The sequence below is a fragment of the Salmo salar genome, chromosome ssa14 (genome assembly GCF_905237065.1).
Source record: "Salmo salar chromosome ssa14, Ssal_v3.1, whole genome shotgun sequence".
Taxonomy (NCBI): domain Eukaryota; kingdom Metazoa; phylum Chordata; class Actinopteri; order Salmoniformes; family Salmonidae; genus Salmo; species Salmo salar.
This window is the reverse complement of record NC_059455.1, coordinates 26,767,323-26,788,738: the sequence shown is the minus strand read 5'-3', so window position 1 is coordinate 26,788,738 and position 21,416 is coordinate 26,767,323. Positions and strand designations below refer to the sequence as shown.

The 21,416-nt window shown below is 43.6% G+C and overlaps 1 protein-coding gene across 4 annotated transcripts in view; it reads right to left on the bottom strand.

Annotated features, from left to right (window-relative positions):
- LOC106569193 (rho GTPase-activating protein 21) overlaps positions 1–21,416 on the bottom strand; it is a 78,769-nt gene that overhangs the window by 5,596 nt on the left and 51,757 nt on the right. For all 4 annotated transcript variants that reach the window (XM_045694144.1, XM_045694146.1, XM_045694145.1 and 1 more), the window contains 14 exons: positions 14,880–15,023; positions 11,854–11,956; positions 11,695–11,740; positions 11,094–11,219; positions 10,568–10,867; positions 8,922–8,986; positions 8,652–8,776; positions 8,195–8,337; positions 7,831–7,992; positions 6,019–6,097; positions 4,370–4,443; positions 4,167–4,256; positions 3,888–4,055; positions 3,527–3,638 (listed from right to left, as the gene is read on the bottom strand). In XM_045694144.1, coding sequence (XP_045550100.1) covers positions 3,527–3,638; positions 3,888–4,055; positions 4,167–4,256; positions 4,370–4,443; positions 6,019–6,097; positions 7,831–7,992; positions 8,195–8,337; positions 8,652–8,776; positions 8,922–8,986; positions 10,568–10,867; positions 11,094–11,219; positions 11,695–11,740; positions 11,854–11,956; positions 14,880–15,023 — 1,737 coding nt within the window. The remainder of the gene's footprint in view (positions 1–3,526; positions 3,639–3,887; positions 4,056–4,166; positions 4,257–4,369; positions 4,444–6,018; positions 6,098–7,830; positions 7,993–8,194; positions 8,338–8,651; positions 8,777–8,921; positions 8,987–10,567; positions 10,868–11,093; positions 11,220–11,694; positions 11,741–11,853; positions 11,957–14,879; positions 15,024–21,416) is intronic.

The window sequence follows — 21,416 nt, the reverse complement described above, 5'->3', positions numbered from 1 at the left end:
ATCACGGACCACAGGTTACATCAGTCACAAACGATTACAATACACAGTCAGCCACCAGCAACAGGGCATTTGTTCTCATCTCAGAGACATCAATCACATAGGAAGGGATGACAACACGTCTCTGTTAAGGGGACGTGTGTTGTAGTCCGTTGTTCCACCCATGCAGGCTAGCCACGGTAAAATGGGCAGGTTGTGCAATATGTCTACAACTCTATTCTATAATCCCTGTAGCACTCTTGAACATTCTGTGTTAGGTCAATTGAATATGATTGACGACCACAAACACAACAAAACAAGGTCCGTACAAAAACCTTATCAAAGGAACCCTTCCCTTCATAAATATTAGCACTATCAAGCCAGAATAGTGTGTGTATGGTGTGTGTATGGGGGGGTATGGCTTAAAGGAAAACCACACATCTTCTGGTATTTGATTCATTAGTCCATTGCTGATGCATCATACAGATATACAGCCGGTATGACACATTTTGCATTTGATGCACAACGCAGAATCATACAGTACATGTAAAGTTACAGCCTTATTCTCAAATTGATTAAATAAATAAAAAATCCTCAATCTACACACAATACCCCAGAATGCCAAAGCAATACGTTTTTTTTTTACATTTTTGCAAATGTTATAAAAAACAAAAAACGCCTGATTCAAATAAGTATTCAGATCCCTTGCTATGAGACTCGAAGGTGCATCCTGTTTCCATTGATCATCCTTGAGATGTTTCTACAACTTGATTGGAGTCCACCTGTGGTAAATTCAATTGATTGGACATGATTTGGAAAGGCACAGACCTGTCTATATAAGGTCCCACAGTTGACAGTGGATGTCAGAGCATAAACTCTCAGACCATGAGAAACAAGATTTTCTGGTCCGATGAAACCAAGATTTTACTTTTTGGCCTGCATGCCAAGCTTCAGGTCTGGAGAAAAACCTGGCACCATCCCTACTGCGAAGGGAGACTTGTTAGGATCAAGGGAAAGATGAACATAGCAAAGTAGAGAGATCCTTGATGAAGTCCTGAGCACTCTGGAGCAGGTTCTGAGACTAGTGTGAAGGTTCACCTTCCAAGAGAACGACCCTAAACACACAGCCAAGACAACGCAGGAGTGGCTTTGGGACAAGTCTCTGAATGTCCTTGAGTGGCCCAGCCAGAGCCCAGAGCCAGAGCCCAAACATCTCTAGGGAGATCTGAAAATAGCTGTGCAGCAACGCTCCCCATCCAACCTGACAGAGCTTGAGAGGATCTCCAGAGAAGAATGGGAGAAACTCCCCAGATACATGTGTGCCAAGCTTGTAGCGTCATACCCAAGAAGACTCGAGACCGTAATCGCTGCCAAAGGTACTTCAACACAGTACTGAGTAAAGGGTCTGAATACTTATGTAAATATAATATTTCCATATTGTTTTGATAAAAAACAGTTTTTGCTATTGTCATTATGGGGTATTGTGTGTAGATTGTTGTTTTTTCCCTCAACAACAATGTAATACATTTTAGAATAAGGCTGTAACGTAACAAAAATGGGGAAAAAGTCAAGGGGTCTGAATACTTTCCGAAGGCACTATATGATGAAAAATGCATCATAACGGCTGTATTTCTATATTTAGAAAATTCTATATCTTCAAAACTTGATCGCTGACATGCAAAACAGTTTGGGACTATATCAACAATGGACTATTGAAACAATGGAATTTTCCTTGAAGTGTGTTTTGGAAGGTCCGAGTTGGGGTCAATTCTATTTAAATTCTTGTCAGCTGTATTTGACATGGAATATCTCCATATAGGAAATGCTATTTACCTTAATCATTTGGAATATAGGTGGAACTGACCCAAACTCTGGTGTGTATATCAGTGTGCTACACAAGGTTTTTGATGGGGAAGGTGGGTGTTTGATAGATGTGGATGGTTGGTGTGTTGTGGGAGAAGTGAGGGAGGAGCTAGGTGGCAGTGTTGGCTGTAGTTGGTGTTTCTGATGCTGAAAAAAAAACTGTGGTTCATTGATAAGACTAGCGGTGAATCTCAGAAGTCTTTTCCTGATTCCTTGAATCATCTCCTCACCTCTTTCACATAACATCAGAGGGAAGCAAGGAGAGATCTCCTCAGACCTTCTCCTCCAATGCCGTCCTTGCTTCCATCTAACATTTTGAGTAGACTGCACGCAATAAATAATACAATACCTTCGAGATTCACCCTATGATGTCCATCTCAAATGTATGATTGAGAGTCAAATGTGACAGGAGGGCAGAAAGGGACAAAAGCAATCAGAGCTACTTTACTTACTATCTCACCGGCATCCATCTAACCTCCCTAGTCAATGTGTGTGTGTGTAACTATGTTCTGATCTCTCCTAGATGTCTGTTGAGTGTGTTAGACAACAGCCAGCTCAGCCCCCCACCACTACAACCCCCCCCCCCTCAGACACCATGACAGTAATGCCACATGAGCAGGTGGTAGTGAAACCGTGGTTTGACCGTACCATGCTACTTGTCCTCGCGATCAGCTTTAGAGACAAGAGACAGCAGAAAGGCTTTCAGAAGAAACTATTGCAGGCACTGCTCTGTATGTATCCATTAGGTTTGAAGGTATTTTCATTTTAGAGAAATGTGAAAAACGTGCACACCAACAGGAAATGACAAAACATCGACGTCTCTTTCTTTCTTTTTTTCCCCCGCTCCTTCATGTTTCACCCCAAGTTAACAGAGCTGAGGGTTTCTGCAGACTAGGCAGCTACACTGGGGACAACACTCATCGTCCTTCTTCCTACAGTCCCAGCTGTCCACCACTGACATTACAGAGTCCACCAGTGACATCAGCGAGTGATAGACGCCACCCACTTGGCCTGTGTCAGATTGGGTCAATGTGTGAGTGCTGGACAGGGACAGGGGAGAAAAAAAACACACTACACACAAACCAAGGGTAGAGGTCAGAAGGGTTAATACTTCCACTCTGTTGTTTTGTTTGTTTGTTGTTTTGGGGGAAAGAACATGCCGGGTTTATATGGGAGGGGAAGAAAAGAACTGAAAGAAAAGGAGTCTTCATCTCAACATAAAGAGGAAAGCACGGGGAGAGATGACATGAGCAAAGGAAAAAAACATAAAAAAGCAAAAAGAGAGAACTGGGAAAATAAACTAACTTAAAAGACAATTCATCGTCTTGGGCAAATGAAAAAAGAATGACAACGAAACAGACCTTATCAAAAGGCTTAACAACATTTGCAAATTATTTTCAGCAATTTCCAATTGGTAACCAAAAATCCTTCCATTGAAGAATTGCTAAAATAGCTTGCCTTTACAAAAGCACGAGACTTTTCAGTAGACTTGCTTAGCTTTAGATCATCTGACGAAAAGCAAACAAGAAGCCTCATACTTTAGGACTAACAAATACATCTCTGAACATACACACACATTTCCTGGGTCCCTTTTTCTGAGGCTCATTAGTATAGTGGTAAAACTGTCACAGGAGTGTTGCATTAGCGCCACGCCAGGTGTGGTAACAGTGAGCAAAAGGTGAGTTACCTGAGACTTCCGCAGCCGAGGTGGTTGTTGTGGTCCGGCCGATGTTGGACAGCAGGTGGTCGATGTTCGGCACAGGCTGAGACTGCACTGTACTCTCCTGTTCCACTGAGGTCTGCAGGAAAGAGATCCAATGAGGGAGAGGATGAAGTCAACAAGGGATGCAGAGAGAAAAATGTTCAGCTCATACAACACTTCAGCCAACCAGAAAGATGAACAAACATCCACTACATCACACACTGAACATTCTGTGTTATTACCAGCGGAGAGTAGCATGACCGAGTGTGTTTAGATAGGTGTGTGTGTGTGTGTGCTTGGGGGGGTGAGAGAGCAGTAGCGAGATGGCGAGAGAGATGCTACGTACAACAGGGTCTTCGTCCCCCTCCTCAGTGAAGAACCAGTCAAACTGCTGAATGAGGTTCTCCACTATCTTGCACTGGTCTGGCATGTGGTTGACCATATTGGTCATGTTGTCCTCTGAGGTCCTGACCAGAGTCGGACCAAACACGATGGCCAGGTTACGAGGCTCCATCTGGGACGAGAGAGGAGACGTGAGTGGCATTCAGTCAAGTCCATACACAAGGCCTCTCTATTAAAAAGGCTCAATTTAAAATAAAACATTTTATCCGTCACACTGACATACCTTATTTTTCTCACAGTTTTCAGAGACCAACTTGAGGTGTCCAGAGAGAAATTTGAGGGTTTCATAGTGATGCTCAGGCAATTCAAGGATCTGCGAAGAGAACCAACCTTCAATGGAACAATTGAAACATACCACTAGACTACATGAAGCTCTTATTCCTATAGATCTATCATAAAACCCTCATAGAATGAAGTGTAACTTACCAGCCTCTTGAGCTCTTTCAACCTCTCCACTGAGTCTTCTGTTCGGTTGGCTTCAATAAAATCTGCATATTTTTCTGTAAATAGAATACAAGGATCACTTAGTTCCTTTAACCTGTTAGGGCTAGGGGGCAGTATTGACACGGCTGGATAAAAAACGTACCCGATTTAATCTGGTTACTACTCCTGCCCAGAAACTAGAATATGCATATAATTATTGGCTTTGGATAGAAAACACTCCAAAGTTTCTAAAACTGTTTGAATGGTGTCTGTGAGTATAACAGAACTCAAATGGCAGGTCAAAACCTGAGAAGATTCTGTACAGGAAGTACCCTGTCTGACCATTTCTTGCCCTTCTTGATTATCTCTATCCATTACAGAGGATCTCTGCTGTTACGTGACACTTCCTACGGCTCCCATGGGCTCTCAGAAGGCGGCAAAAAGCTGAATCGTGGCTTTGCAGGCTCTGGCTGAAAAAAAGTAGCGCGTTTGGGTAGTGGCTGGTTACAGTACTGTGAGACTCAGGTGCGTGCCCGCGTCGACCGAATGCTTTGTTTTCTTTCCTCTGTTTACCTAAACGCAGATTCCCGGTCGGAATATTATCGCTTTTTTACGAGAAAAATTGCATAAAAATTGATTTTAAACAGCGGTTGACATGCTTCGAAGTACGGTAATGGAATATTTAGAATTTTTTTGTCACGAATTGCGCCATGCTCGTGACCCTTATTTACACTTCGGATAGTGTCTTGGAACGCACAAACAAAACGCCGCTATTTGGATATAACGATGGATTATTTTGGACCAAACCAACATTTGTTATTGAAGTAGCAGTCCTGGGAGTGCATTCTGACGAAGACAACAAAGGTAATCAAACTTTTGTAATAGTAAATCGGAGTTTGGTCAGGGCTAAACTTGGTCGGTGTCCAAATGGCTAGCCGTGATGGCTGGGCTATCTACTGAGAATATTGCAAAATGTGCTTTCACCGAAAAGCTATTTTAAAATCGGACACCTCGATTGCACAAAGGAGTGCTGTATCTATAATTCTTAAAATAATTGTTATGTTTTTTGTGAACGTTTATTGTGAGTAATTTAGTAAATTCACCAGAGGTTTGTGGGGGGTATGCTAGTTCTGAACGTCACATGCTAATGTAAAAAGCTGGTTTTTGATATAAATATGAACTTGATTGAACAAAACATGCATGTATTGTATAACATAATGTCCTAGGTGTGTCATCTGATGAAGATCATCAAAGGTTAGTGCTGCATTTAGCTGGGTTTTTGTGACATTATATGCTAGCTTGAAAAATGGGTGTCTGATTATTTCTGGCTGGGTACTCTGCTGACATAATCTAATGTTTTGCTTTCGTTGTAAAGCCTTTTTGAAATCGGACAGTGTGGTTAGATTAACGAGAGTCTTGTCTTTAAAATGCTGTAAAATAGTCATATGTTTGAGAAATTGAAGTAATAGCATTTCTAAGGTATTTGAAAACCGCGCCACTGGATTACACTGGCTGTTGCGTAGGTGGGACGAATTCGTCCCGCCTAGCCCAGAGAGGCAAAAAGGTAAATAAATAGGATTTATTAACAATACTTTCTTAACCAATTGTCTTTTCTTTATAGGCATTCATTTAATGTGTGTTCAGTATCTCACCATTTGTAAAAAGGGGTTCTGGAAGTTTCCGGAAGAAGGATTTCAGTAAACTACTGATCACGTTTAGGTCCCTCCATTTCTGTCAGGGAAAGCAAGTGAGAAAACCATTAAAGGCGTTATTGTGAGATATGTATGTTTCAAGTTTTAATGTCACATGCACAAGTACAGAGAAATGCCTTTCTTGCAAACTCAAAACCCAACAATGCAATAAATCAATAAGAATGTAATACTTAAAGAAAACAGTAACACACAACAAGAAATAACAAATATGAAGAACACAATAAGTAAGTAAGCATACTATATACAGGGTCAGTTCCAATAGCATATTTACAATGTGCAGGGATATTGGAGTGATGGAGGGAGATATGTATAGGGGTAAGGTGACTTGGCAACAGGATATAAGAAACAGAGTAGCAGCAGCTTGTATGTGAGTGGGTGTGTTTATATGTGTAGAGTCAGTATAAATGTATGTGCATATTATGTGTGAGTGAGCATATTGGCTTGTGTGTGTGTGTGTGTGTGTGGGGCCCTGTGAGCGTGCATAGAGACAGTGCAAAAATAAAAGGTCAATAAAGATACAAGGTAAACTCAGAAAGTTTGTGTAGCTATTATGTTAGCTATTTATCAGTCTTATTGCTTGGGGATAGAAATGATTCAAGAGCCTGTTGGTACCAGACTTGATGCACCGGTACCGCTTGCCGTGCGGAAGCAAAGAGAATAGTCTATGGCTTGGGTGGTTGGAGTCAATTTTCTGGGCCTTCCTACCACACCGCCTGATATAGATGTCCTGGATGGCAGGGAGCGCGACTCCAGTGATGTACTGGGCTGTCCGCACCACCCTCTGTAGAGCCATGCGATCGAGGGTGGTGCTATTGCAAGACTAGGCAGTGATGCAGCCAGTCAAAATGCTCTCAATGGTAGAGCTGTAGAACTTTGAGGATTTGAGATCCCATGCCAAACTCTGCGCGTGTGTTTGGACAATTTTAAGTCTTTAGTGATTTGGACACCAAGGAACTTGAAGCTCTCGACCTGCTCCACAGCAGTCCCGTCAATGTGGGCATGATCACCCCCCCTCCGTTTCCTGTAGACCACCATCAGCTCCTTGGTCTTACTGACGTTGAGGGAGAGGTTGTTGTTCTGGGACCACACTGCCAGGGTACTGACCTCCCTGTAGTCTGCCTCATCGTCGTCGGTGATCAGGCCTACCACCGTTGCGTCCTCAGCAAACTTGACGGTGTTAAAGTCGTGCGTGGCCACTCAGTCGTCTGTAAACAGGGAGTACAGGAGGGGACTAAGCACACATCCCTGTGGGGCCCCTGTGTTGAGGGTCAGCGCGGCGTAGGTGATGTTGCCTACCCTCACCACTTGGTGTCGGCCCGTCAGGAGGTCCAGGATCCAGTTGCAGAGGGAGGTGTTCAGACCCAGAATCCTAAGCTTGGTGACGAGCTTGGGAGGGGACAATGGTGTTGAAAGTTGAGCTGTAGTCAATGAACATCATTCTCACATAGGTATTCCTCTTATCTAGGTGGGCGAGGGCAGTGTGGAGAGCAATTGAGATTGCGTAATCTATGGATCTGTTGGGGCGTTATGCAAATTGGAGTGGGTCTAGTGTGTCTGGGAGGGTGGAGTTAATGTGTGCCATAACCAGCCTCACAAAGCACTTCATGTTTACAGAAGTGAGAGCTACAGGACGGTAGTCATTGTGGCATGAAGCCTTAGAGTTCTTGGGAACAGGAATAATGGTGGTTAGCTTAAAACATGTGGGGATTACAGACTGGGACAAGGAGAGGTTTGTGTGTGTCTGTCACTCACATCTTCTTGGATGTCGATGTCACTCATCAGTCCTTTATTGTCCAGCTCCTCCTGCATGCTGGAGATGGCAGCGTTGTTCCCTGGTACTCTGTAGATCCCAGTGTACTCCAGCCCCCTCTCCTCTACCAGCTTACAGCACACCTCCACGATGAGGGGAACAAACTACACGGCATAAAGCCTTTAGCATTATACATATTGGATGAATCAAGAAACAAATAAATAGATACCACTTTCATAAACATAAAGTAGAACTTAAACCTAGCAAATGTCAGAGCATCAAAGGGGAACAAAACACATGCTCAATTCAACATCATTTCCACCATGTCTTTCTCACATGTGAACACACGCACACTCTCTCACTAACCCTGTTGGTCTGTGCAGATGGGCAGTCATCGAGGCGCACCCCAAAGGTGACCCCAGCTGTGGCCTTCTTCTCAAAGGGCTTCCTCATGATGCCGGGGATGCCCCTCCTCCAGGCAGCCTTATCCCGTGGAGGACTGGAGTCATCTGACAGAACACACACAAAGCAGCCGTGTCAGAGCTAATCCAGACTAAAGATACACACTCAAACCACACTAGCTACTGGAGGGTCAACAGCTGCTTCTGCAGACAGCCAAAGATAAACATTTTCAATAACATATTTCCACATGAAGTCCTACCATACTTACTGTCTACCGTTGTCGTGTAATGTACACCTTTACTGTGTAGAATAGCTACAACTTCGGCACTATGCACTCCTTTTCAGCTGTTTGTAAAGGACACAGCATGTCTACTGGTGGTAAATGTAATCCCTTGCTTTAAGCCCTCTGTTGTAATCTTACCCCTCTCTCCTGTTTTGGGTGAGTGTGGGCTCTTGCTTTCTCCCTTCCCCCCCAGGAGGGTGTGTCTGATACTGAGGGACTGCCGGGAGGTTTTGGGGGAAGGCTCAGTCTTGGGGCTGGGGGCACTGGATCCAACACAGACACACAAATATGATCTTCTAGTACATTCAATAATACTATGTGTGACTTTAATGGCTTGTGCATAGGACTGGGTCTAAAAGGACATTGCATTGTGGGTCAAATAAAGAGGGCATGTGTCAGGCTGCATACCTCATCATGGTGTTGTACTCTCTGATCTTTCTGCTGATCAGGTCTTGGCTAGTTATACCAGCATTCTGAAAGGCATCATAGACAACAAGGTCAGTGCATGTAAAGAATCAAACCTACAGGATTAATCAGTGATCTACCGTTTGTGTAGAGACACTGAATCCTGTTCGTGCTATTTAGAAGTCATGGGCTGGTCCCCAGCAGTGAGACTCTGTGGGAGACTGAGACCACAGACAAAGACCCAAGGCTAACTGAGAAGGGGCAAACAGCTGAACAAGCAAGTGCACTGTTAGCTCATTTCACAGGCCAACAGACAAGTTACCATACAACCAAGATCAAGTGATAGAACAGCAACAGTAAAACATTCTTGTTAGAGTCCAGCAGGGGATGTTTATGTATTTTCTGTAGCCTAGTGATATCATACATACAGTAAGCATGAGTAGTCAAGGGGTAGTTTCCCCAGACAGTTTAAGCATAATTCTGGAGTAAAATACATGTTCAATGCTTTTTCAGGAATAGGCTTAATCTATGTTAGGGAAACTGTCCCTAGTGTTAAAATGGTTTGACATTGTTATTATTAGGCAGTAGTAGTCAGTTTACCCACATTATTAGGCAGTAGTAGTCAGTCTACCCACATTATTAGGCAGTAGTAGTCAGTCTACCCACATTATTAGACAGTAGTAGTCAGTCTACCCACATTATTAAGCAGTAGTAGTCAGTCTACCCACATTATTAGACAGTAGAAGTCAGTCTACCCACATTATTAGGCAGTAGAAGTCAGTCTACCCACATTATTAGGCAGTAGTAGTCAGTCTACCCACATTATTAAGCAGTAGTAGTCAGTCTACCCACATTATTAGACAGTAGAAGTCAGTCTACCCACATTATTAGGCAGTAGAAGTCAGTCTACCCACATTATTAGGCAGTAGTAGTCAGTCTACCCACATTATTAAGCAGTAGTAGTCAGTCTACCCACATTATTAGGCAGTAGTAGTCAGTCTACCCACATTATTAGGCAGTAGTAGTCAGTCTACCCACATTATTAGGCAGTAGAAGTCAGTCTACCCACATTATTAGGCAGTAGAAGTCAGTCTACCCACATTATTAGGCAGTAGAAGTCAGTCTACCCACATTATTAGGCAGTAGAAGTCAGTCTACCCACATTATTAGGCAGTAGAAGTCAGTCTACCCACATTATTAGGCAGTAGTAGTCAGTCTACCCACAGAACAGGAACACCAAGGCAACCGGACAAACTCTTCATAGCAGTTAACCCAAGGGGAGGAGCGGTGAACGAAGATAGCTTAGTCTCTCTGTCCAAATTCTATTGTTTCTTCCAGTGACCGAGGACAGTGAGGATGACTGGTGTAAATGACATCCAACAAGTGCAAATGCAGGCTACTCACAAGTGACTGCTTAAAAAAAAAAAAGGACACTGTCATTTGAAACAACTGTCTTGAGATAAGGTTATGACCTGGGAACCTGAATCTTGGTATAAATGCTAGCTACTGCATGTGAGTCACTTTGGATAAAAACATGTGCTCAGCAAAGAATTATTCAATCTAAGACTCATTACAATGTCATCATGTGATTATGATGAGATTAGTAATGCAGTACATTATAGTGGAGTGTCTTTCCCAGAAGAACCCACCTCATCATCCAGATTACTATTCTCCTGGATGACTCTGATCCAGGACAGCATGTCATCCCTGCCCTCCGCCTGGAACAGGTACTCGCAGTGCGACGTGGTCAGCCGCAGCACGTTCTTGCGTTTTGTGTCGCTGTAGGAGATGTCAATCAGGCAGGCCTTGACGCTGATTGGCTGTGGGTCGTCGTCGGACTGGGAGGAGGCGTGAGAGATGCCGTCCTTCTTGTCCTTGTAAAGCGTGAGGGCGTGGCCTCGCAGCACAGCGTACATCTGCTTCCACGACCTCGAACCCCCGCCCACACGCTACAGAGAGTTGGGGAGAGAAAGAGTGAGCGAGAGAGAAACATTGAGATAAGGCTCTGCGTGAAGATCAAAACTGTTGGCAATGTGGGGGTGGGCATGCATGTTTTCTTTCTCACACTATTGTGGATATTTTTGTTTCACATTGTCCTTTCCAGCATCTATGGTGGATTGTAACCAGACCAGCACAGTAGACCTCCACATGATTTGACAATATAAAAACATATACCTTGCTCTTCTCAGTGTTGAGCTGCCTGAAGTTGAGCCAGCCTTCTTTAGAAGAGTCACTGAAGATATCTGAAGAGGAGTCCCTTCTGGAACCAGAGTCATCAGACGACTTGTGTCCATCCAGAGCCTACACACACACACACACACACACACACACACACACACACACACACACACACACACACACACACACACACACAAATAGGAGTATCAGCAGAAACAGCGAGCCTGTACTCTTAAACAGCGTCAATCCCCAGGGAGTCTCAGGAGCATCAAAGCCTGACTACCGCAGAAAAATCAAGATAAGCCAAAAACCACACAACACATCCTGTCAATGTGATTAGAAAACATTTCAAAGGCACAGGGAGAGTACAAAGACTGAATTAAAAACCAATTTAATAAAAGTAGCATCTTGTCACACCGTTAGACACTCAATGTGGGGAAAAGCCTTAATCATAACAGTCCCTAGCAATTTAACAGACATAAACACAGCCAACATGTCATGGATAAACCTTCATAGAGCTGTTATAATGCTTTACAGTTGTTATAAACACAGCCAACATGATGTGGTTAATTAACCCTGGATTGATCCGTGTCCTCACCTTTCTTAGGCCTCTCAGTCCAGGCATGTGTTTACTGTTGGACCGGCTGGAGACCGAGAGAAGGAGGGGGACAAAACGGCAGATATTAGGAGGATGAACAGAGAACCATTGGAAAAGAGTATCATGAGAAATAAGACCAAATTTCAAAAAAGGACTTACCCTCTGCCTTCCTCTCTGTAGTTATCCAGACCCTCATCACAGGATTTGGACCTCTCTTGTTTGGTCGAAGCATCAGACTCCAGGATAGCATTTCTGAGGGACTCTTGAGAACGGAACATATAAACAACAACAGTGTGATGGGCTGTGTCATGGCAACAGGGGTAGATAAGTGTTTTAAGGAGTCAGGGCAGAGTGATGTTCCAGCTGAGTGTTATTGGTGAGGGTCAGTGGTGGTATTAGAGCTCAATATCACAGGACTAGAGATTCAAATTCGGCCCATTTTTCTGCCGACTAACTGACCCTCATTAACCAGCCAACAAACAGTAAAAAAAGAAATCCCAACGGTAAAATGACTTGACCAACAGAAAATACTATCAGAGATCTGTATATAATGACGAGATGCGTATGTTTCCGCCCTAACAATGGGAGGTGTCCCAAGGTGGGAAGGCAGTCGACAAGCTTAGGCCCAAAATAAGTCCATTGAAACGCATTGGGCTTATTTTGGACAGATTTTGTCGAGAGTGAAACCTCTCGCGTCGCCTCTTCCTCTCTGATACTATGCATGCATACAAGGACTGGACATTTTTCATTATGAGCTTAATAAAAACATGCAACAATAGCAAGCCTACTGCCTTACAGTCAAAAGGCTGTAGTCTGTTATTGAACATGCAACTCCTGTAATGAAGCAGATAAAACGACATTTTCAAACATTTACCCAAATACAATTAGTGGAAAACACAGTTGTAAACAGCAGACCTAATGTGAGCAGTTCCAAATGTGACAGGGATGAACATCACTGTTAGAAACTTAGAAAGAGCAACTACCATGATGGGTTGCTATATGACTAGGATTGGGCCTTTGGCTTCTGGACAACGAAAGAAAGTTGATATGAAAACCAATAGAACAGGAATGAAATGCTGGTTAATGGCTAGAGGAAGACTTTATTAAACAATTACCTCCACGTCTCTATGGATGGATTTTCACGAGGCTACTTTGAACAAGGTAAGATATGCCTCATTATTTGAAGTAAAACAAACCAGGTTTCAAACAGGTCTAGTGCCTCAAGCTCACAATGCAAAGTGGTGGTGGCCACTGACAGTAGAGGCAGGCTATAGTTTATGCCTCCTAATGGCGAATGGGAGATGCGCTTCACAAGTTGAGATTGAGAAATAAAAATAGCTCCTTTTTAATTGTGGCCACCAAAGTTTTTAACACAAGATCACATTTAGAGTTGTTACTTGTTGTGCAGTGACTGAGCTTCCAAAAGCAGGCTTCACTCCAGTAGCCTTGAGGAGCTACTCTGGTGCTGTCTGACGGGTGGTAGGCTATTCCGCTCCTCAAACTAGGCTCTGGTGCTGTCTGACAGGTGGTAGGCTATTCCGCTCCTCAAACTAGGCTCTGGTGCTGTCTGACAGGTGGTAGGCTATTCCGCTCCTCAAACTAGGCTCTATGTGCTGTCTGACAGGTGGTAGGCTATTCCGCTCCTCAAACTAGGCTCTGTATGCTGTCTGACAGGTGGTAGGCTATTCCGCTCCTCAAACTAGGCTCTGTAAGCTGTCTGACAGGTGGTAGGCTATTCCGCTCCTCAAACTAGGCTCTGTAAGCTGTCTGACAGGTGGTAGGCTATTCCGCTCCTCAAACTAGGCTCTGGTGCTGTCTGACAGGTGGTAGGCTATTCTGCTCCTCAAACTAGGCTCTGTAAGCTGTCTGACAGGTGGTAGGCTATTCCGCTCCTCAAACTAGGCTCTGTAAGCTGTCTGACAGGTGGTAGGCTATTCCGCTCCTCAAACTAGGCTCTGTAAGCTGTCTGACAGGTGGTAGGCTATTCCGCTCCTCAAACTAGGCTCTGTAAGCTGTCTGACAGGTGGTAGGCTATTCCGCTCCTCAAACTAGGCTCTGTAAGCTGTCTGACAGGTGGTAGGCTATTCCGCTCCTCAAACTAGGCTCTGTAAGCTGTCTGACAGGTGGTAGGCTATTCCGCTCCTCAAACTAGGCTCTGTATGCTGTCTGACAGGTGGTAGGCTATTCCGCTCCTCAAACTAGGCTCTGGTGCTGTCTGACAGGTGGTAGGCTATTCCGCTCCTCAAACTAGGCTCTGTAAGCTGTCTGACAGGTGGTAGGCTATTCTGCTCCTCAAACTAGGCTCTGTATGCTGTCTGACAGGTGGTAGGCTATTCCGCTCCTCAAACTAGGCTCTGTAAGCTGTCTGACAGGTGGTAGGCTATTCCGCTCCTCAAACTAGGCTCTGGTGCTGTCTGACGGGTGGTAGGCTATTCCGCTCCTCAAACTAGGCTCTGGTGCTGTCTGACAGGTGGTAGGCTATTCCGCTCCTCAAACTAGGCTCTGTAAGCTGTCTGACAGGTGGTAGGCTATTCCGCTCCTCAAACTAGGCTCTGGTGCTGTCTGACAGGTGGTAGGCTATTCCGCTCCTCAAACTAGGCTCTGTTGCTGTCTGACAGGTGGTAGGCTATTCCGCTCCTCAAACTAGGCTCTGTAAACTGTGAGTGTGATAAATAAAATGCACAACGACTAACAAAAATACACAGGGCAATTTAATTCCACAAAAATTATGCAAATTAACCTATAGACCGATAAGCATGACTGGTCGAATGTATTTTCAGGACAGAATTGTGTTGATACGCACAGCCCAAAATGAATGGGATATCTAAGCAATGACACGCTGAACATTTTTCTTCAAAGTGATTCGGCACTGATGGAGGAGACATCCTCGCTGCTTTCAAGCCTGTACAAAGAACTGGGTCAATGTCATGCATTCTCAGAAAACTACACAATGGAGGTGGCTGAAATGGAACGGTAGTATTTCCTATATAGTGCAGTACTTTTGCCCGTAGCCCATGGGGATGTGGTTAACAGCAGTGCACTACATACGGAATAGGGTACCATGATTCAGATGCCACCAATGACTGAAACAGACAACAACGGCGTTAACAACACAGCAATAGACAGAACTGTATCTGCACCATAACCATGACAACCAGGAGCCCCACCCTCAGAGTGCCTCTTACCTTGGTCATGTGACAGCTGTCGGCGAATGAAAGGGCACGGGGAGGAGCTTGGGTTCAGGGGGAGTATGGCTGGAACGCCAGATATCACGGCGGAAGCAGGAATGGACGTGGCCTCGTGGTCAACACTAGGGCTAGCCGGCTCGTCTGCAATCACACAACACACACTTCGGTATTACATGATGGTCAAACATCATCATCCCCATGAACTTCCTCATCATAATGGATAAAAAAATTATTCAGCTTCCTGAGATATTTAAGTTTTGCATCTTCAGAGTCCCAATGTAACCCTTGCATGGTACTACACCAACAACACGGCTGCTAGAAATGAGGATCTCTCCTGCTCTCTTCCATGTCCCCTTTTTTTAAAGAAAAGTGTCAAATTTAACTGCTGAGTAGTGCAGCATCTCCGACTCCGCCCACCCCTGGCGCTCCAAGCCCAAAACAGCTCAGAATACAAAGCTGCTCTCTACCTGCAGCGTGGGGCCCGTGGAGCTAAATTTAAAAGCCACTGCCCTAGTTCCTTCTTTCCAGCCTCCCAGGCTGCGCCCATCTCTCACCTCAACCAGGGCCAAGGAGAAGGGTTGTGAAGGAGCATCGGCAATGTAACCCCATAGGCATCTGTCACTAATATAGGCCTAACCTATAGGCATCTGTTACTAATATAGGCATATGTCACCAATATAGGCATATGTCACCAATATAGGCCTATCCCATAGGCATCTGTCACCAATATAGACCTACCCCATAGGCATCTGTCACCAATATAGGCCTACCCCATAGGCATCTGTCACCAATATAGACCTACCCCATAGGCATCTGTCACCAATACAGGCCTAACCCAAAGGCAGTTTCACCCTCTCTGTAGAGACAAAACAGCCACGGATGTCTTTAGATCTAGTGTTCACTAAATACAGCTAGACAACAACATGGGCCAAATGTACAACAACCCCATTGATGGTGTCTACATCAAAGAGAATACAAAGGAGGTATGTACCACCACCCACTCAACCTTTTGAGATGGAAAATAACTGCATACAAGAAACTGTACTTCTTCTAGGTTACACACGGACCCCTTCCCGTCTGTGGAATTCAACACACCGTCTGGTTCCTCCAGTGTCAGATAGCGAAGCTCACAATCCTGGCAGGCCCTGCACCAGGCCCACTGGTCCAGCCAAGCCCAGGACCCCAGCCCCATGCCCAGCCTGTCCACCAGCAGCATGCTGCACAGGGAGGGATTACCAGTCCTGGGAGAGGACCGTCACCGCACCTGGCCTGGTCAGAATCAGACTGGCCCAGTACCAGAGCTCCTCACTCTGGGATGGAAACATCATCCCAGCTTCTCTGGTAGTGGACGTACTCCTATACAAGTCCTGGAGTTCCATGCAAAACTGAAAGGTGAAACATCGCAAGATAAATCCTCAACGAGGGATCGTATTTGAAGACCTCATAACAATATTAGTTGAGACAGTCCAAGTTAAATCCACATTTGAACTCAAACTAAAATTCAGTAGAAGATGGATGACCTTATTCCAATAACACCCCACATTTTTTAAATCCCAATAAAACCCAGACAGACTGTCAGCTGTTAGATCCAAGAGGGTAAAGAATGTGACCTTGACCAGAGCATTGGCTAAAGAAGACTAGTGAGCAACCGGCTCTGCCACTCTGGGCCACTGGAATGGAATCTGACCTCACATGAAGAGGAGGGCTCCAACCGTACAGACAGTGGCCTGCTGGTCTTTCAAATGGGTCATTGATGGGAGCCTGAGGGCTGGTTAAAGCAGGTCAATCAGACCTCTGTTCTCTGGATCACATCATGGGCACCAGGCCCAGAGTTGTGGTGCTGTGGCTGCCCCATCACCCTCCCTCCTCACTGTCACTGCCTGCTTTGTCTGCACCTGGCTTGGCCCTGCCTGTTCCACTACCAGCAGTAGCGGTATGGAAGTACCATGACAGGTAGACATAACTGCTACATGCTGGATGACACAAAAATACATTTCTAACTGGTTGAAGTAAGGTCATCATCACCAGTAAGGCAGGCTGGTATAACAGAGATGATGATGGGGACATAAGTGCTGTGTGGAGGGGCATTCACAAGAAATGTGAGTGATAAAATTACATCGTCTCTAATAGGCAAATTGTCTATTGAAAGGCAAACTCAAGAACAGACTTTAATCATTTTAACAATGCCTTCAGTAAGTTTGTTAACACAAAGTGCTTCAGTACCATTCCAGAGCATAGCCCTTTGAGGTGAATGTTTAAAGGCATCAGTATGGTTCAGTTCGGATGGGGGGGCGAACCAAACAAGTGTGCTCACATACTCCCTTAACCTCTACGGGATCAGTGACCCTAAACCGGGATGGTTGTTGATAACGTGTGCTAATGTGACTAGAATGACGTATACAACAGCCAACTTTCTGTTTTATATGGGCAGAAAGCTGAAATTATTGTTAATATAACTGCAGTGTCCAATTAACAGTAGGTATTACAGTGAAAAAAAGACAATGCTATTGTTTGAGGAGAGCGCACAACAACAAAAAACTTGTATCATGGCAACTGGTTTGATACATTCACCTCTGAAGGTAAATAATGTACTTACATTCAGTAATCTTGTTCCGTGTTTGTCATCCTGAGGGTCCCAGAGATAAAATGTCGCATAGTTTTGTTTGATGAAATACATTTATGTTCAAATGTAGGAACTGCGATCTACAGTTTGACCCCATTGCTGTCTCTGGCTCCACACCCACCCCGCCCAGCTATCTAGGTGTGAAAGTTACTGTATAAGCTAATTATCCATCATGTATGACATTCACGGAAGTGAGTAAACTTAAATGTTTTATTACTATACCATTTTGTATGTTCTCTATAGTGATGTACATGAAAATGTATCAATTGACGAATTCGCACATTTGGTCAAACTCGATACAAAATATTGTGCAGTAATGTAATTCTTCACTGGATCAGTCTGAAACTTAGCACACACACTGCTGCCATCTGGTGGCTAAAATTACATCTAGACTCCCATCTGAAAGTATGCCCTTTCTCTTGCATTTCAAAGACGGAACAAAAAAAACGCATGTTTTTTTGTTTGTATTATCTTTTACCAGATGTAATGTGTTATATTTTCCTACATTAATTTCACATTTACACTAATTTCAAAGTGTTTCCTTAATGGTATCAAGAATATGCACATCCTTGCTTCAGGTCCTGAGCAACAGGCAGTTAGATTTGGGTAGCTCATTTTAGGCGAAAATTTGGGGGAAAAAAGGGTATGATCCTTATTAAGACAGTCGCTTGAAAAAGCGCAATAGTACTGTTTGTCCATTTTGAGAAGCTGTAGCCAGTATACACTTAATCAAAATAGTCAGAATTAATCTAAAATAAATAAAAAATTCTGTAATTAATTTAGAAGTTTTTGCAGGAGATCTCACATTTAATTAAGATGTTTGGTGCAGTATTTCTCAATAAAAGAATTTGCATCAAAACGAGTCGTCCCTCGTTGAATGACAAATATTTTATTGAAGAATCCCTACTGTTGACCAATCACTGACGAAGGGGCCTAGACTTCGGCTCCGAACTTCAGCTTGCCTCCAGAATACGCCCGAACAGCCAAAAAAATAATATATACATAATATATGCACAAACTCTACCGAACTGTTTCGGGTGGGAAACATGCAGACGCCTTAAAGACTCCTGTCAGCTGAGCAGCACCTCAACCAACACCTAAATGAGAAATGACAAGCCTCAGCTTACATCACACTGTAACACAATAAGCCCAGGCTACATACGGGTTCATCATGACTGGCACACACAGGCCTCAGTAAAACAAGTCCTGGTATAAAGCATGACAGAGTTGATTTACTGTAAATATCACATATTTAAAAACACACTATTGCTGCTAATCCACTGTGCCATCAATAGGAATGACTGTATGAATGCTGCTGCTACTCTGTTTATTATCTATGCATAGTCAATATAACTTTACCTACATGTACATATTACCTCAACTAACCTGTACCCCTGCACATTGACTTGGTACCCACTGTATATAGCCTCATTATTGTTATTTTATTGTTGCCATTTTATTTTTTACTTTAGTTTATTTAGTAAATATTTAATCTTGTTTTTCATAAACTACATCGATGGTTAAAGGCTTGTAAGTAAGCATTTCACGGTAAGGTCTACTCAATTTGTATTCGGTTGAATTCGGCGCATGTAACAAATAAAATGTGATTTGAAGCTCAAATTAGATCTGAATGTCTGATGATGAATTGTTTAGTGGAAGTTGCTGCCCCCGTATCCCTCTGCGGCAGTGGTACAATACAACAGCCCTGGCTGGCTCTACGACCAAATTCGAGCTAACTTCTGTCCCATGGGCCATACTAAAAATCACCATGCCTCATCTCTGCTGCCTCACTGTGACCCAGTTCCAGAGAACACACACCTGTAGAATGCACAATGTTCTTCAGCGTCCTTCCAGAACACTGTAAGTGGATCAGCAAACAGGCGTGTCCTACCTTACTGATCGCACTTACTGAGTGTCCCAGTAAAATATGATGTATTTTAGCTAGAGTACACCCTGACCCAACTTTTCAAACAGTAATAATAAATCCATGTCCTTGCTGTCCACAAGATTGAAGAAAAACACGTATGACTGACTCCTGAAACAAAATAACTTGCAGGTTGTGAGCTCAGTGTAATGACAGGATAGTCAGAACAGGTTACATTTTCATCCCACTGTCCCTTTAAGGAAAAGGTGTCTACTTCAGCTGTTTATGAAATGCTAAAAATGCTGAGAGAAAAGCTTTATCAGCAAAATGAAGGACATAAAAGGAAAATGCACAAATGCGAAAAATAATAATTTTACACACGGGCTTTAGCAGGAGTGACATTTAGAGCACTTCTTATGAGGACAAGTGTTCATAACACCATCAACATCATAGATTAGGTGGTGGGCGTGGCAGGGGGCGCAGTCAGCCCGTCGGCGCAGCTGATTTTCAGAGAAAAATGTTTAGAGGCCCGCCATCTTGGCGGTGTAAGCCGCATGTTGCAGTTTTAAAGCTAATTTCCTGCAATTCTATGCATTTTGCCATGGCTGTGTTCTTTTGCTCATACATAATAACAAAATCTATACTGCTAAATTCAAGTTAAAAAAAATAAAAAATCCATTGACAATTCACTAAGGTTACTATTGCAACCGTGGACAACATTTTCCCGGGAAACGCCCAATTCCCCATTCAACCACTGGCTAGATCCCTTCACTAAGATTTCAAACTGTGTTTCTAAAAGACAATGACATTAAAAACAGACTACCCCTTGCTAATCAGGAAACTACTGGGTATATTGTGGTGGACTGCCATTACAATTGCTTCACATGAACCTGGTAAAAATGATGTTTGTAGTGTAGCTAGCCCCTGAATGGCTCTGAATTAACTATCAGCACGCAGTCAAAGCTATAATCACTTTGAGCTAGCTAGTGCTCTCAATCATATCCTGATTTTGAGAGCAGATGAGAGAAAACAAGTTATATTAAGTGGCTAACTAGCATTAGCAACATTTGGTGGTCAATGAGACAGAGCTAGCTAAACAGCTGCGCTAGCAAACAATCTAACAAAAGTAACATTTTGGGTTAAAAACAATACTCCAACAGGCTCTGCATTTCAGGAATCACAGTAGCAAGTACCCCTGGTGCACTTTTAAAGTATTTAGCCATTTAAACCAAATGTTTTAAAGAAAATTCTGTTTTTCCCACTGCCCTCACTGCTGTCATGCGTTTCAAATGTGAGCTTGTCTGAGGTGTCGGACTCGATGACAGTTGCTATCCATTGGAGCGCTGCGATTGGTTGCACGCAAATCCGGAGAGGGGCATAGTGAAGGGTAAACTCTCCCTGACTGCCTAGCTTATATTTTGGGGACTGTTAGTTCTCAAAGATTATATATATTTTTTAAATACATAGGTCTGTTATCTTTTCTACATACTTTATATCTGGTAACAGCATAGAGAAAGAGGTGTGATGGTGCTTTGCTGGTGACACTGTCAGTGATTTATTTAGAATTCAAGGCACACATAACCAGCACAGCCATTCCATCTGGTTTGTGCTTAGTGGGGCTATCATTTGTTTTTCAACAGGACAATGACCCAACACACCTCCAGGATGTGTAAGGGCTATTTAACCAAGAAGGAGAGTGATGGAGTGCTGCATCAGATGACCAGGCCTCCACAATCACCCAACCTCAACCCAATTGAGATGGTTTGGGATAGGTTGAACCGCAGAGTGAAGGAAAAGCAGCCAATAAGTGCTCAGCATATGTGGGAACTCCTTCAAGACTGTTGGAAAGCATTCCAGGTGAAGCTGGTTGAGAGAATGCCAAGAATGTGCAAAGCTGTCATCAAGGCAAACGGTGGCTACTTTGAAGAAACTCAATTATATTTTGATTTGTTTAACACTTTTTTGATTCCATATGTGTTATTTCATAGTTTTGATGTCTTCATTATTGTTCTACAATGTAGAAAATAGTAAAAAGACAGAAAACCCC